Source organism: Talaromyces proteolyticus, assembly GCF_021365285.1.
Source record: "Talaromyces proteolyticus strain PMI_201 chromosome Unknown BGW36scaffold_6, whole genome shotgun sequence".
NCBI lineage: Eukaryota > Fungi > Ascomycota > Eurotiomycetes > Eurotiales > Trichocomaceae > Talaromyces > Talaromyces proteolyticus.
Genome location: NW_025764282.1, coordinates 1 through 14,253, shown reverse-complemented (window position 1 = coordinate 14,253; position 14,253 = coordinate 1). Strand labels below are relative to the sequence as shown.

General features: G+C 39.6%; 5 protein-coding genes across 5 annotated transcripts; all 5 read right to left on the bottom strand.

Annotated features, from left to right (window-relative positions):
• Positions 1-624: 624 nt before the first annotated feature.
• On the bottom strand, positions 625-2,746 carry BGW36DRAFT_377752 (fungal-specific transcription factor domain-containing protein). Its single transcript, XM_046216023.1, has 6 exons — positions 2,437-2,746; positions 2,109-2,354; positions 1,958-2,044; positions 1,597-1,880; positions 1,312-1,536; positions 625-1,242 (listed from the first exon to the last, which is right to left on the bottom strand). The coding sequence occupies exons 1-6, from the start codon at positions 2,465-2,467 to the stop codon at positions 667-669; spliced, it is 1,449 nt and encodes a 482-aa protein (XP_046071707.1). The 5' UTR covers positions 2,468-2,746; the 3' UTR covers positions 625-666.
• Positions 2,743-4,026, bottom strand: BGW36DRAFT_377747 (uncharacterized protein). Its single transcript, XM_046216022.1, has 5 exons — positions 3,915-4,026; positions 3,697-3,855; positions 3,535-3,641; positions 3,166-3,482; positions 2,743-3,100 (listed from the first exon to the last, which is right to left on the bottom strand). The coding sequence occupies exons 1-5, from the start codon at positions 3,954-3,956 to the stop codon at positions 2,910-2,912; spliced, it is 816 nt and encodes a 271-aa protein (XP_046071706.1). The 5' UTR covers positions 3,957-4,026; the 3' UTR covers positions 2,743-2,909.
• A 461-nt stretch (positions 4,027-4,487) lies between these two features.
• BGW36DRAFT_377743 (uncharacterized protein) lies at positions 4,488-5,787 on the bottom strand. The gene has a single exon (XM_046216021.1). The coding sequence runs from the start codon at positions 5,669-5,671 to the stop codon at positions 4,619-4,621; it is 1,053 nt and encodes a 350-aa protein (XP_046071705.1). The 5' UTR covers positions 5,672-5,787; the 3' UTR covers positions 4,488-4,618.
• Positions 5,788-6,177: 390 nt separating this feature from the next.
• BGW36DRAFT_358819 (uncharacterized protein) lies at positions 6,178-7,646 on the bottom strand (the record flags this gene model as incomplete). The annotated part of the gene is made up of 6 exons (XM_046214009.1): positions 6,178-6,657; positions 6,727-6,811; positions 6,872-7,009; positions 7,058-7,133; positions 7,183-7,328; positions 7,381-7,646. 6 exons carry the CDS (start codon positions 7,644-7,646, stop codon positions 6,178-6,180), a joined length of 1,191 nt encoding a protein of 396 aa, XP_046071704.1.
• A 1,358-nt stretch (positions 7,647-9,004) lies between these two features.
• Positions 9,005-10,102, bottom strand: BGW36DRAFT_340827 (uncharacterized protein; the record flags this gene model as incomplete). Its single annotated transcript, XM_046213081.1, has 2 exons — positions 9,005-9,952; positions 10,029-10,102. 2 exons carry the CDS (start codon positions 10,100-10,102, stop codon positions 9,031-9,033), a joined length of 996 nt encoding a protein of 331 aa, XP_046071703.1. The 3' UTR covers positions 9,005-9,030.
• Positions 10,103-14,253: the final 4,151 nt, after the last annotated feature.

Sequence of the window (14,253 nt, the reverse complement as noted above, 5' to 3'; positions counted from 1 at the left end):
AAACTAGAAATTTCGTTACCTTTTAACCCTTTGTTTTTTGTCTGTTGAAAAATTAATTGACGATGCACTCAACAACAAATGATATATCATTGCTAGCCTTTGCCAGGGCATCCATGTATTTGAATTGATATATCTCAATTCCTGTCTATCTATCTGTCTATCTCTTCTTCGTTGCATATTCATTCAGACAACCAACGGGCTACCACCTACCTATTCTCGCTCAACGCGAGCGACCGGTTCAATGTTTTGATTGGATTTTTTTTTTTTTTTCGTGTATTGGATTGTTTGGGGTTGGATTGGACGCTACTGGCCATTTCGTTCGTTTGTTCTTTAGCCATTCATTTCTTAGGATTTATCATTATCTACACTTCTTGCTACATTTCAATGTACGTGTAGTTGGGAGGGAATATAGTATTTAAATTTCTCGGCGGTCGATGGCGTTAGGATTGTATGAATAAGACGCATAAAAGCAATGTACCTTCCCCCATAGGTATAATTCGTAATTACGACTTTGGAAACTTCGACCCTAAGTACACCAAATTAACCCAATTTATCTATACTAGAAGATTTATTTTTATTACCACTTGTTGAGAGTGTATTTACCCTTGATACATATATTCCTTCCAATTTATGTTTCTTGTGCATCTCTATGTCTGGATACTGAACCTACACGAAAGATGGCAAAATAGTACAAGAGCTAATAATAGCACTTAACTTAACCATATAATCCAGCCCCCCATTAGCAAGGTCGTCTTGCACCCAAATAGCCTGGATCAATCTTTTTATATAAAAATGGGATCGTGACGAAGCCATAGTTTCAGTCTTAGCCATCAGCTCAAGAACAGTGCATCTTTCAAGATCTGTTTTTGCTTCGCACCCCAATATAAACAGCGGGAACTGCGGTTTGCAAGAGCCGAGTTTGAATAATATGGATAACCCTCTTTCAACCCGTTCTTGAGTTTTATCCCCCGTCTCGAGTAAGTTTTTGGTTGCTCGATTGAGATAGACAAGCATGGCAAGTTGGAATAATTCCATGGTCGTCGTCGTAGAAATATGGGTGTGGCTATCTTCGATCACGGTGGGAAGCGTTCTAATCCTCCACCCGAGAACGTTTAAGAATTTTTTGTAATCACTAAGTTCCTGTGCAGACATGGTTTCTGGCGGCTTTGAAGCTACTGCGCTGCAAACATCTGAAAATAGCTTTAGAGCTGCGGAAAAGCTGGACGGAGTTGACTGTCCCATCTAGCAGTGTTTTATAATCAGTAAACCCTCTCCTTGTATAAAATAGCTCCCGTAGACGAACAGACGAACCTTCATTGTCAAATTATCTGCGGGAAATAATTTAATTCCCATTGGCCGGGGTTGCCAGTGTAAGACACTGAAAGTGGATAAGACGTCATGGTAATATACCCAGTCCAACAATATACCTAATTCACTATCCTGGTCCACTGCGCTAAGAGAGAATGCCTGAATGATGCCCTGGGCACCGTCCAAGAACGGCTTCCACTGGTTAGAAGTACATGAAGTTTGGTGGATCTAAGCTATCGTCAGAATTTCATGCATCGGCCTTGCGGGGATCTTATTATATGGACCGACCTCAAATGAACACAAGAGCATTCCAGCAGCAACATGCTGGAACGCTTCCATAGTGCCGATCTCCCTCTTTGTAGCGTCGCCTAAGGCTCTGATGGCGGAAACCTTGAACTCTGCTGCCTGCGACTGTAATCTATTGCGATGCAGTGATGAGAAGGCAAGTAAAGACTGTCGTATTGCCGTGGCCGATGGCGTATTATTCGCCAAGGCCATTCGAATGAGCAATTTACCCATATCCATAGGATCATTTCCAAATGTAGTTAAAGAGCTGGAGCCGATATATTGAACTGTGGTTATTGTAAGGATCTTGAGCTTGGTAATAGTAGGGTTAATTCTTTTACGGTTAGGGTTATCCGTGACATACAATATTGAAACAAGTAATGCTCCTCGATCCCGAGGTGAACTGGGTTGAATGACCTAGGAGGCCTACGTATAACTAATTTTCTGTAGTCTTGGACGCGTTAGCATGTTGAATTTTTTTTTTTCATTGTCTGAAAAGAGCAGCTCGGCCTTACCGACATCTAACCCAGAGAGATAATGATGCATATCGATATCCCAGTGCGAGACATTAACCAGAAGGGTTTCGGAGAATTGGCGTGTTGTGTTCGTTCTCTTGAATAATGACGACTTTCTTACCACTGCGCGCCTCTTATCGTTTGCATTTGGCCAGGATAGCCGGAGTTCATACCCTTTGCAGGGCCGGTTTGACCGAGAACACTGCGAGCAAGTTGGGAGAGCCCGATCGCAGAGAATTCGACGATCTTGAAAAATCGTTGGAAAATGTTAGCAAGCTCAAGCCCATATGATATTTGAACAGGCGATATTTTTGATATTGTTGACTACCTCTGCACGTTCCACAGCTTTTACTCGCCATGTTGTAATCTCTCTAAAAGACGGAGTAATGCTCGGTTCCAAGCTTGCAGAGGCGATGCTATTGAGTATCCGGAATTCTGTGCTAAAATTGTGTTGATAATGGTGTCTTTGGGCTCATATACGCATTTTATAGCTGCAAGTCCCTTGCAATTCTGCTCAACAGGAAATTCCATGCGAGAGTAGGTCATGTATAGCATCGCACGGATGTCAGCATCAGCATGGTACCCACAATCTCCGACAATGGGCAACTTTCTGCGGGGACTAACCGATTTGAGTAAAGTTTCTGTTTCTATCAGTGGATCAAAACCAGGGAGTCAACTTTTGTCAGACTACAGGGAGGCAACTTATCAGAGGGTATATAGATCCATGCCATCAATTGATTTAGCTAGGTACTTCTCAACTCTTCAAATCTTAGAACCTAACACGTTATTCCACGCTAATGCTTAAAGCCACTGTTGATTTCCCTTGTGTGAAACAAAAGAGCCACCGTCTCCATTTTCAACGCTTGAATTATTTATGACGGAAAGCACGTCTCTAACAGAAGATTCCGGGGAAGCTGGGCCCTTAAAATGAGGTGCATACTCTTTGAACGATTTCGTCATCCTCGACACTGCTTTTAGCTGTTCCTCGGTTGCTTTACACAAAAATAGCGATCAGTTTTGTCCAATACTGAGTTTGAATAAAATGGGGTTCGCATACCACTAGCATAACGGCCTGTGTCGACCACTCCAGGACAAATGCTCATGAATAGAACACCATCTTTTGCATACTGCGCGCTGAACTTGGCCACGGCGATATTTAGACTGGCCTTTGTAATGGCATAGACGGCAGACACATCGATATTGAATTTTGCAGTAATATTCAGATCTGCGTGACCACTTGAGATAGCTATGACTTTTTTGGCTTCTCCTTTGAGGATGAGAGGCGTGAATAAATTGAAGAGGTGGATGTTGGAGACCACGTTAATTTTGAAAGCTTGCATCAAGTTGTGTTCAAGCGCTTCTGGTTGTTTGCCTCTGGTTTTGTGTTAGCAATTGTCCGTCTCTTCTTTCCGGTAAGTAGACATACAGAATGCCAATAGGATCAAAGGCGTCGAATCCTGCTACCATGCCTGCATTCGCGATAAGGTAGTCGAGTCCCCCGCCAGTAATATGGGCAGTCTCTTCGGCGGCATTCTATGACAGACTTAATCGAAAAATTTCATATCGATTTCAGAAGTCCTAGACTCACCTGCATAGCGCCATAGTCGCTGATATCTGCCTGCAATATGTGTATGTTGCTCCGTGCTTGCAATTCTTCTGACACCCTTGTGTCGGTAGCATGTTTGTTTCGAACCATTCCAATGACAATGTTGTTGGAGTCACTGGATAGCTGACGCAGGAATTCCCACTGGTATTAGAGGCAATCAGTCTTGGTGCTTTGGCAAGTGTGCTGAATAATTGACTTACCCCAAGCCCCCTTGAGGCTCCTGTAATAACGTACGACGGCATTTTGACTGAGGAGCGACTGGTTAGAGTGTCGATTTTAATATTGACTTGGAGAAATAAGACGGAAAAACTCTAGGTTAGGATATCTAATATTCAATGTTTTCTAGGGAGGAGATGGCTGAATTTATAGTTGATTCTCCACAGATGCTCATAGTTCTATTTTACTCAAATACTTGATTTGATTTCAAATCAAGAAGCTTGCTCATTATTACAAAAGTACATAGAATATTGTGATGTACATATGCAGCCTCGCGAAAAGTTGACGTTTCTCCACCGAACACATTAGGCTGCATAAGCCTATAAAACCAATAGTCGTCGTGCGATTCCGATTGGTTCTTGTTTTGAAGTCTTCTGGGGTTACAATATTCAATCGACGCAAAGGATTCCGGTTAATAACTCTGCTAAATTCTTATTCTCCTTCTGCATTTTCTGCGAAACTGTGACTTGGCTCGCAACATAACTACATATAAGAGAACCATCCTATACAACCTCAGAGAGCCCCGCAAAAATTATGACTTTATTGTATTAATACTCGTTTATTATTGAATAATACATTATTGTGAAAAACCCAGATATTAGGTTAAGGTGAACATAGACTTTTTCTAATATGGGATATGTATTTTGTCAGTTGAAGATCAGTATCAGAGAACTACAATTTTGAGCATTCAAACCCGCGTGGCTTCACGACTCAAAATGTAGTCTTGCCGCTCAAGACCCCACTCAGGGCGCACGGTGGACAAAGGCAATGGCTCTTCCGTAGTTCGAAGCCAGACATCCGGGTCCAGTGTGCGAACTTTTGCGCCCTGTGGAAGACGCAGGCCATCTTCCTTGGGAAGACCTTCGGACTCCAAACGCTTCATTGTCTCCAAGCCGTTAGGATCAGCCGCACTACGCAACAACTCCCAAAAATCCTGGTCGGACAAACTCCATAGAGCGTCCTCCTTCACACCTCCGCGTCTAATTATCTCTCCAATCAACTGGCCAGTCCTCCGGTACAAATCGATGTGAGCTTTGTTTGACCAAACATCCCTGTCGGTTGCCAAGTATGCCCGTGCTAGCGTCAAAGCTAGCTGTTCCTCCTCCAGCACGAGCAGTCTACGTGGAGATGATGCATCTGGAAATGCTTTCAAAGAGGCAAAAACCCGTTGGGCATCTTTTAGCGCAAGTTTTTCAAAACCTACTGCGTCTCGCAGCGAGTAGTCAAGCCGATCAGCACAGAGGTGAGGCGAGGGCATCTCCACTAGGGGATAAAGTTCCTCGTTGAGCGCTTTCAAATCTCCAAATCCATGCTTGGTGAGAATTTGTGGCAGTGGAGTCGTCCTGATATATCGTGCTTTGTGAACTTCGTGAAAACTTCCCTCACCGGGTTTCGAAAGTGCCCAGTCAGCTACATGGCTGAGTGCGGTATGACTGACGTCGTGAAGAAGAGCAGCAACCTGCTCCTCGACGCTGGCACGAACTTTGCGTACCAGCAGGAATGTGCCCACGGAGTGCTCGAACCGGGTCACTTTGGGAGCCAAGCCTAACAAACCTGTCACACCGTATTGATAGACACCTGTCAATCGGAGAAGCGTAGGGGAACGAAGTAGCTCCACCAATACGGGCTCTGAAATTGTATGGTCGCCGTACAGCTCGTCTCGAATGAGAACGGTACTTTCAGACACTGATTCGAGAGTCTGAAAAAACCCCACATCCAGCGACGAAACTATCGAAACCATAGTGTTGCAGTAAAGTAGATAAAAGTCACCTACGGTTGCATACCGGTAGAGACCAAAGGACACATTGACATCCGGAAAGCGCAGTTGTCGCGGGAGTCTTCCCCTCTTCCTGCTCCATAGACGCGGAGTTGTAACCGCAGCACGCAAGCGTGTTACGACATTCATGTATTAATTACCAAATGTATTTTTGATACATAAATACATATGTATGATAATCTGTATTCAGTACAGTTACATATTATGGCTATACATAATACCCTCATTCTATTAAAAGTTTACAGCCTATTCAGGATGTTCTAAATATAGATTTAAGAACTTATACCTATATCTTCCTAACCTTAAATACCTTAATATCAAGCCTTACATAGCAGCTTTGAATAATCAACTGTTTCAAACATCCATCCTTTATATACTGCCTATCCGGACTTCCTCATACATCTCGTGATGAAATTTCTCCAGTCGACCTCAAAATTTGAAGGACGTCTAGAGAACGCTAGATAACTCCGTCAGAAAACAGGTTTTGTCTCTGTCAGATATTTACCCTTCCTCAAGTTCTCATTGTACACAGCAGGCAGATTGGGCTGATTCCTCAACTCCTTTTCCACCTCCCGTCTCGCCCGACTATCCTTCTTCAAAACAGGTATCTCGCCGATAATTGTCACTCGGACTCCATGCCGATGAATGGGCGCATAGTCATGCGTTGCACGGTGCGTAGTCGCCCGATTATCCCACAACGCAACCGAATTCTTTTCCCAGCGCCAGCGGACAGAATGATCGATGGCCGTGTGGATGTGCGTGAACAGCAGCTCGAGGATCTTGTCCGACTCGTATCTGTTGAGCCCATCGATCCGGTCCACAAACCCCGAGTTCAGGTTCAACGACTTGTAGCCTGTGACCGGGTGAGTGCGGACGACGGGGTGCAGGGTTTCGCGTGGTCGTGTTGGCGGATGTCCGCTCCAGTGGTTCAATACTGAGTCGTAAACATGCTACAATTTTGGTCAATGATGAGATAGATGAGGTGAGCACATTGGAGGGGTTGTAAGTGGCTGACATACGCCAGCGCTGTGCCATGCGCTCAAGCCCTCGACGAATTTCTGGAGAGTTGGGGAGAGAGATTCGAAAGTTCCATAGCCGGAGATCCTATCGAAGTTGAAGGTCAGTAAATACATCAAGGAGAGTACAATCGGCATAAGATATCACCAATTGGTATCTCCGCCGGTGGGAGGAGGCTCATCAACTCGTAGGAGAGAGAACGAAGGCGGATTGATCTCGAAAGACGAGTCGGCATGGAAATCAGCAAATGGCCACTTGAAATGGATGTATGTCTTTCGATAGTCCCTACATCCAGCTTAGCGTATATGGCTTTAGGGGATGAGAGTCGCATACTGCTCCTGTTCCTGGATTGTGTTTGTGGCAGACTTTTTCCCATCTTCAGGGTTGTCACCCGGCAGTTCGGGGAGTCCTAGGCTGAAATTTAACGTATATTTAATTTTTTTGAGTGTCAAACATACCGTAATAATCGAAGAGAGCACGCTGTTGCTCTGCGGTGATATCTTGGTCTCGGAAGAACACGACACCACGATGCGCAGCCAACAGCGCCAGCTCATCTTTTTGCACATCCGTCAACTGGCTCAGCTGGAGACCGGTCAATTGGGTACTTCAAAAATTAGTATGTTATTTCTTGTATCTTCCGCTCTGAGAACACATACCCAATAGATGGGGTCAGATCAATCCTCTGGACCCCAAGGCCTAAGAGATTTGGAAGGTTTGGATCTGCCAGCAAGCCGCGGTCGCTGGGCACATCTCGAGGAGATTTGAAGCCATGTGCCGGGACATGCGAGCCTAATGGTCGAATTGGGAGGACATTGTGTCGGAGGTTGCGGTACTCTTTCCACGAGACTTGGGTGGGTTTTGCGTCGTCCAAGCCGTCAGCGGCAAGGCCATTTACCTCGAAAGCAGGGGCGAGGGAGGACATGACGTGAACCAGGCTCAAATGTGAAAACGTATGAAGTAGAGAAGAATGACTGAACAGGATAACTATTGTATATTCAAATATTATAAGATGTAAAGGTCGTGGAAGGAAGCTCCAAGTTCCGAGCCGTCATTACGTTCAACACCAAAAAGTATTTGTAATTATTAATAATATAATATAAAAAGCTTCTCGACTAGTGAGGATACTCAAGTGACTTTAAATGCTTGACACATTGGTTGATATTGCGCGATGTTAGCATTCCCGTAGATATTATATTGAAGTGCCGTCGATTATTGTGTCATGAAGTATAAAATATCACCATTGTGGATATTCAGTGTGAGTCATATAAAATCAATCACAACCTCCTCGGAAAATTCCGAGGCAGTCAAGTAAGAACCTCAGCAAGTGTGAGATAGTACGTCTCCCTTGATGCTGTGATTGAAGCCAAGATGACGAAAGCGGCTAATTAGGGCTTGTCATGACTTGTGCATATCAATCGACGAGTAGACATTCGGCAACTGCTTCTTATATTTGCAGAACCAATGTAGTTGGTTAGGGTTTCTGGGATCAGATAATTTATAAATAAATATTTAAAGTCCCTCCAGTGTCCATTTCAACGCTAGACAAGATTGAACATTTGAAGGGATAATTCCCGCGCAGTGGCTTCCGAGAGAAACATTCTTCTTGATTAATCCTGCCAGATGTTATAAAATTAAGCTCAGCGTTAAGATATTGATTACTCTGATAGAAGTCTTACCGTGTGATGCTTCAGAAGGTTGTAAATTGGTTATATGTCATGCTTGAGAGTTATCACCTTCGCAAGTTCGTTGTGTGGACTCGCACTTTCTATCTAGAGCGATTGGTCAGTGATATTGCCTGTCAAGAGCCTGCGGTGGACATCTTGCTATACAAGAGAACTTACCTGAGTACGAAACTCTCCAAGCTTTGTTTTATAGCTCTATCTGTTACAGCGATAGAATCCCGACGCTATTATTACAAAGAAGACAATGAAATTCGTCAAAAATTCTGGAGAAACGTAGCCGCGACAAAATTTAGGCCAATGCTACAGTTGAGAATCTTGCCCTCGGGAGAGCTCTGGAAACGTTCTACCTAGGGCGACTCGTTTGGAGAGATTATTGCACGTACTTGCTATGCATAAAGTTATAAGAGGTACGTTGTATCTCCCTCTACTAAAATTGGCTCAAATACAAATCTGCTGTTACTCTCATCATGTTACTCTTATGGCATGTGCTTTTGGGACGGAGTCATTTGATTTTATACTGTAAAATCATTTACAAACTGAATTAGCTGAACTGTTCAGAGAATCTAATAAAGATTCAGGCGCGAGGCGAGCAGCTCCCGTCAGGTTCAAGATTCACTGCGATTCTCATGCAGTCTTTAGCACGGCTCGAGCAGCACCGGTATAGTCAACCTTTCGCATCCACTCTTCGACAGTCCGCACTCTCTCTGGGAAGATACGGTCCAGGAAGTCATAGTCACGCTTGAGTATGTTTCGATCCTCCCCCGCGCGTTGATAAAGCTTCCACCAAGCCGTGAAGTTTTGCCGATACGACAACAGAGTTGGATCATCTTGGTACTTTTCGGGCCCAAGCTTAACTTCCGCAACGCTGCTGAGAGGTCCAACGGTGAACAATTCGTCGAACGAGATATTGCGATAGATAGCGGGTTTCCCAGTGACCTTGGTGAATGTGGCTGCAAGGTACTCGTACGAAACATGTTCTATTGCTACTTTGACATTCAGTCCAGCGGATTGGTCTGGGTTGGAGAATATCCAATTCACGTAGTGACCCAAATCCTCAAGATAAACAAACGGAACCAAGCCATTTCCGAGGGGCGCCTCAAAGACGTACGTTCCATCATCCCTCTGACGAGGTCGCAGCATCTCAGAAAGCATTTCGATGTAGGGTCCCGTGGTCAAGATAGACCATCGCGTTGAATCTTTCCGTTGTGGAATAGCAGAAAGCCACTGCTCAACATAGGCCTTGCCGTAGTAATGACCAACTCGGATTTCATCGTCATAATTTGTCTCAGCCATGAATCTATCCAACGAAGACCAGATAAAGTGTTTCACACCAGCTTGAACGGCGATTTCGTAGATCCGGATTCCCCAGTAAAGTTCGTTCTTGATTCCAATGGCGAAACTGTTCAAATTGACGTGGGCGAGATCGATTCCAGAAAATGCACCCTTGAGGTCCTCATCGTTGTCGGTTTGGCCTACATATAGCGACACTTTCGGAAGAGTTGCTAGATACTTAGAGTTTTCAGAGGTTGAATCACGCGTCAACACTCTAATTGCTGAGTACTGCGGGTGTTGCGATAGCTCTTCAAGATCAGTCAGTTAGTGGGTAGGGAAGATTAGGTGACGCAGAATGCTCGCTTTTCACGACGGGTATGCCTTGGGCTCCAGAGCCCCCAATGACTAGTACATGGGACGACATGTTGAGCGTGTGCGAAAGATTGATTCAGAGAAAGATGGCCCACAAAAACACGAACAGGGTACGGTTTTTATACATGCTTCAGTATTAGAGAACACGGTGGAACTTCTACCACAAGTTTTCTGTCTACTTTGTAATCTATTATAATGATTTGTCGCCCTTTCATGCAAAGGCGAGAAGAGGGTTGACCGAAAGTATTGATCAGTAATCATGGCCAGAATCGGAGTATTGGGCAAATAGCCACGAATAGAATGATTATATCAACGAGTCGTAGAAAAATCTGATACTAATTATTGTAAAGTTCGCTTTTTATCTAGTACTATTTTTAATGATTATTCAATGATTATTACTGACCTAGATGTAGATAGATGACCTCATCGATTCTTGCCACGGCATGGCCCGGACAGCCAAGCCACATCGGTATTTTATATACGTCTGCTTTATTGATGAATAATTATATTACCCTGAAAATAACCATGTTTTCATGCGCGTGTCAGTTTTCCACTAGCTTACCGCCTTTCAACTGTTTTTGTTGGAACCCCTCTCTCTGACCTGGCCGGCGCTCGGTTCAGCGAATTTAAGACTACCATTTACTGGTTCGGTTACAGTGCACCGGCCAAAAACCACTCTAGATAGTTGAGAAAGGCGAGTCCAAACTAACTAACTATGGTTATATCGGGGTAGTTTAGTGCAGTCAAGCCAGACTAGGCCTGGACAACTCCCGTGGACCTTTTTAGAGTCACTCCCATTTAGGGACGCATATCAGCCAAGCGTGGACATAGTAAATATTGTCGGCGCCTGAAGCAAATCTCGGTCATTATCTCGGTCATGTGTGGCACAGAGAAACTCGTTTGTCATAAAAGCAGGATTTTCTCTCTGGCTCTGGTAGGTAGTTTAAGGTTACGAAGCTATGGTTAGAGCTATCTCATACAATATATAATGAAAATGAACCTCATTGAACCTTTCACAGATGTGAAATTTACAGTTAAGCTCCCCGTATTCAGTTGGTCAAATCCATAAATAATGAATGAGCACCTCTCCTTTGCAATTTACGACTCATAGCTTGTCATTTTCAATATCCAACTCTTTGGCAATCAAGTGCCTGCAGTCCAAATTCATTAGCTGTGACTTATCAATTCGTGTGACTTACATGAAGTTCAAATATCTTCTTTAGTGTAAGGGCTAGGGTTGGTAGAGCGTGAATATATTGATTCCTATGTCGAATGAGGCTTCACTAGTATGTGCCCTGCGTATGGATAGCTATTCACTACCCCCTTTTACTATAAGGATTCAGCCCAGTGTTTATAAGCGGTGTCTCTAGACACATGACTCATTAGCGCCCGCATCACATATACTATATAGAATCAATATCAACCTCTATACATTCAAATAGGGGCATTACAGCTATCTCTTCCCTCTAAAGAGCATGGCCTCATACCTTACTTAATATCATTAGATAGGTCTCTTTAGCCACTATAATCTATATAAATTACAGATATTAATTCAGTATAATAATGAAGATATTTATATACAAAGTAATATACTCTATAATATTAAATTCACTTTCTTTAATAGTAAAAGATATAATTTAATATATTTATACTCTATTAAATAATATATAAATCTTATCTTTCTACTATCTTATAATTTTCTTTTCCCAATATAGCTTCAAATTCTATATCCTTATTCCTTAGCCCTCCTAAAATCATTATTATTATTATAAATAGATTTTTTTGATTTCTAATCTTTAAATAGCTATTTATCACATTCCTTATATTTTTAATACCATTTTTAAATAATATTTAAAGATATTAGTATTTTAAAGTATTTATAGGTAGTTATTATATATTATTTTATCCCTCTAGTTATCCCCTATATCCCTACCACATTTACTTCACTTATTACCCAGAGCATTCAATATATCAATGCTTAAACTATTATTTCTCACATTTAAATAGATTCAAACAAGCTTTAAAATAATATTTAAAAATATTTTAATTTTAACACTAATTCATAATACTTTAAAAGTTTTATTTATTTTGATATTAGATTTATCCTCTAAATCCTTCTTTATAATTCAGAATCTTTCTTTCATACCTCTATTTTCCTCTAAAAGAAATATTTAACTTTAAATACTGAGATAAACTAACAATTCATAGACTGCCACTCTTAAATCTAAATTAATATCATATATTAATCTAGAATATATTATATATACTATTAAATAAGCTTTTACAACTATTAATCATTAGCTCTATCTTTTTAATCATCCCAATATACTAGCGAATCTTAAGATTTTGATTTATACATTCACTTCTATTAATATATTAACTACTTTTATTCTTATAGGCGAATCTTTGAAAGATATAAAGCTTTTATTAAAGAATAAAGAGAAAAAATATATCAATTAGATTTATTAGAATATATTTAGCCTTCAGAGATTTAATAAATATTTTCCAAAGCTCAAAGATCTTTTAGATTCAGATATACCACCTTTTTACATCACCTTCTATATTTTCTCACCTATTAAAGTTATTCATACGAAGCGTATCCCAGCTAGCAGCCGTAGAGGTTCGTCCTCCCGCAGTCAATATTCCCATGATGCATTTGACAGTACCAAGTCTTCTTCTGTTCCTCACAAACGCAATGAGATGCCTGAATGTCTTATCTAATGCCAGACCTGCGTCCGAAGCTTAGCGATTGGAGCCCCCGAATTTTACATTGACAATCTTTACTCTGATAATATAATATAGAAGATATACATCCCATATAAACAGAAGCATTACCAGTGCCTAAGAGTAAATTCTCACATTTATATAATATTTTATACTAATATATTAAAGATTTCTTCTTAATTCATAGCCTATATTTAAAAGACTATTCAGCTATACTTTCTTAATAATACAATTACTAGCCTTTAAATAGTTAGAAGACTTAATCTAAAGATATAAAATATAAAGACTGATAATATCTCTAAGAATAATTCCTTTAAATTAAAAATTATAAAAACTAATAAATTAAAGATTAAAAAAAGTAAACACTATATATATTATTATTTTTATTCCTTTAATAATAATATTATTTCTTTAAAAGAATAAAAAAAAGCTTATCACAGTATAAATTCATTAGAGTTAAATAATAATAATAATTCTTATAGAACTTTTTATTTATTTTATCTAATAACAGTAATTATTATTTTTTTAAAATTTTCTTTAGATTCTATTCCTTCTATATCTTTAGCCCTAATAAATCTAGCTTTCAATCTTATTATAAGTCTTATCTCTAAATCTGCTCTTTTAGACCTTATAACCATAAATTAAATTTATATAATAATAGATTAGATTCTTTCTAATAATTCTATTATAAAGATTGATTAGTCTATTAAATCTCTTTTCTTTTAAATATAAAAGTAGCTTCAGCTCTTATTTATCTCAGTTCATTAATATAAATAGATATATTAAATCCTATATTAGAATAGATTTAAATAGAAATAAAAAATAATTATTTCCTTATCTATTTCTAAAATCCTTTTATAGATTTTTATAAATATTATTTAAAAGCAATAGTATCTTATATATTATTAAATAATTTCTAAATATAATCTTTTTCAGAATAATTAGTTCACTTAATATAATACTTTTTTCTATTCAAAAACCCTTTCTTCTATTAAATCTTCTTTACTTTATACTCTTCCTTATCATCTATAAAGACCATATTTGAAAATATAATATTTTTAACTATATCTTAATATAATTTAAATAGAGAAATATAAAAAATAGAATATAACTTTCAAAATTATAAAGATAAATATAATTTATATATATTTATATCTTAGATTATAATAATCTAAAAAGAATTAATCTATTTATTATTTAGCTTTTATTTCTCTTAAATAGATTATAGATTCTTAATATAAAGTATGATCTAGTTCTTAATTCTAAAAACTATATTGATTTATATCTTATTAAATTAATCTATTTAAATCTTAAAGACCTTCTTTAATATATTCTAAAAAAATTTATATTTATTTATTATCTTTAAAATATATTCTTTAATTATAACTATTTTCTTTAAATCTTCTAAAGTCTTACTTTCTATAAGATTTAAATGATTATCTATATTAATCTGAATATTCCCTCAAAATCCTATAAAAG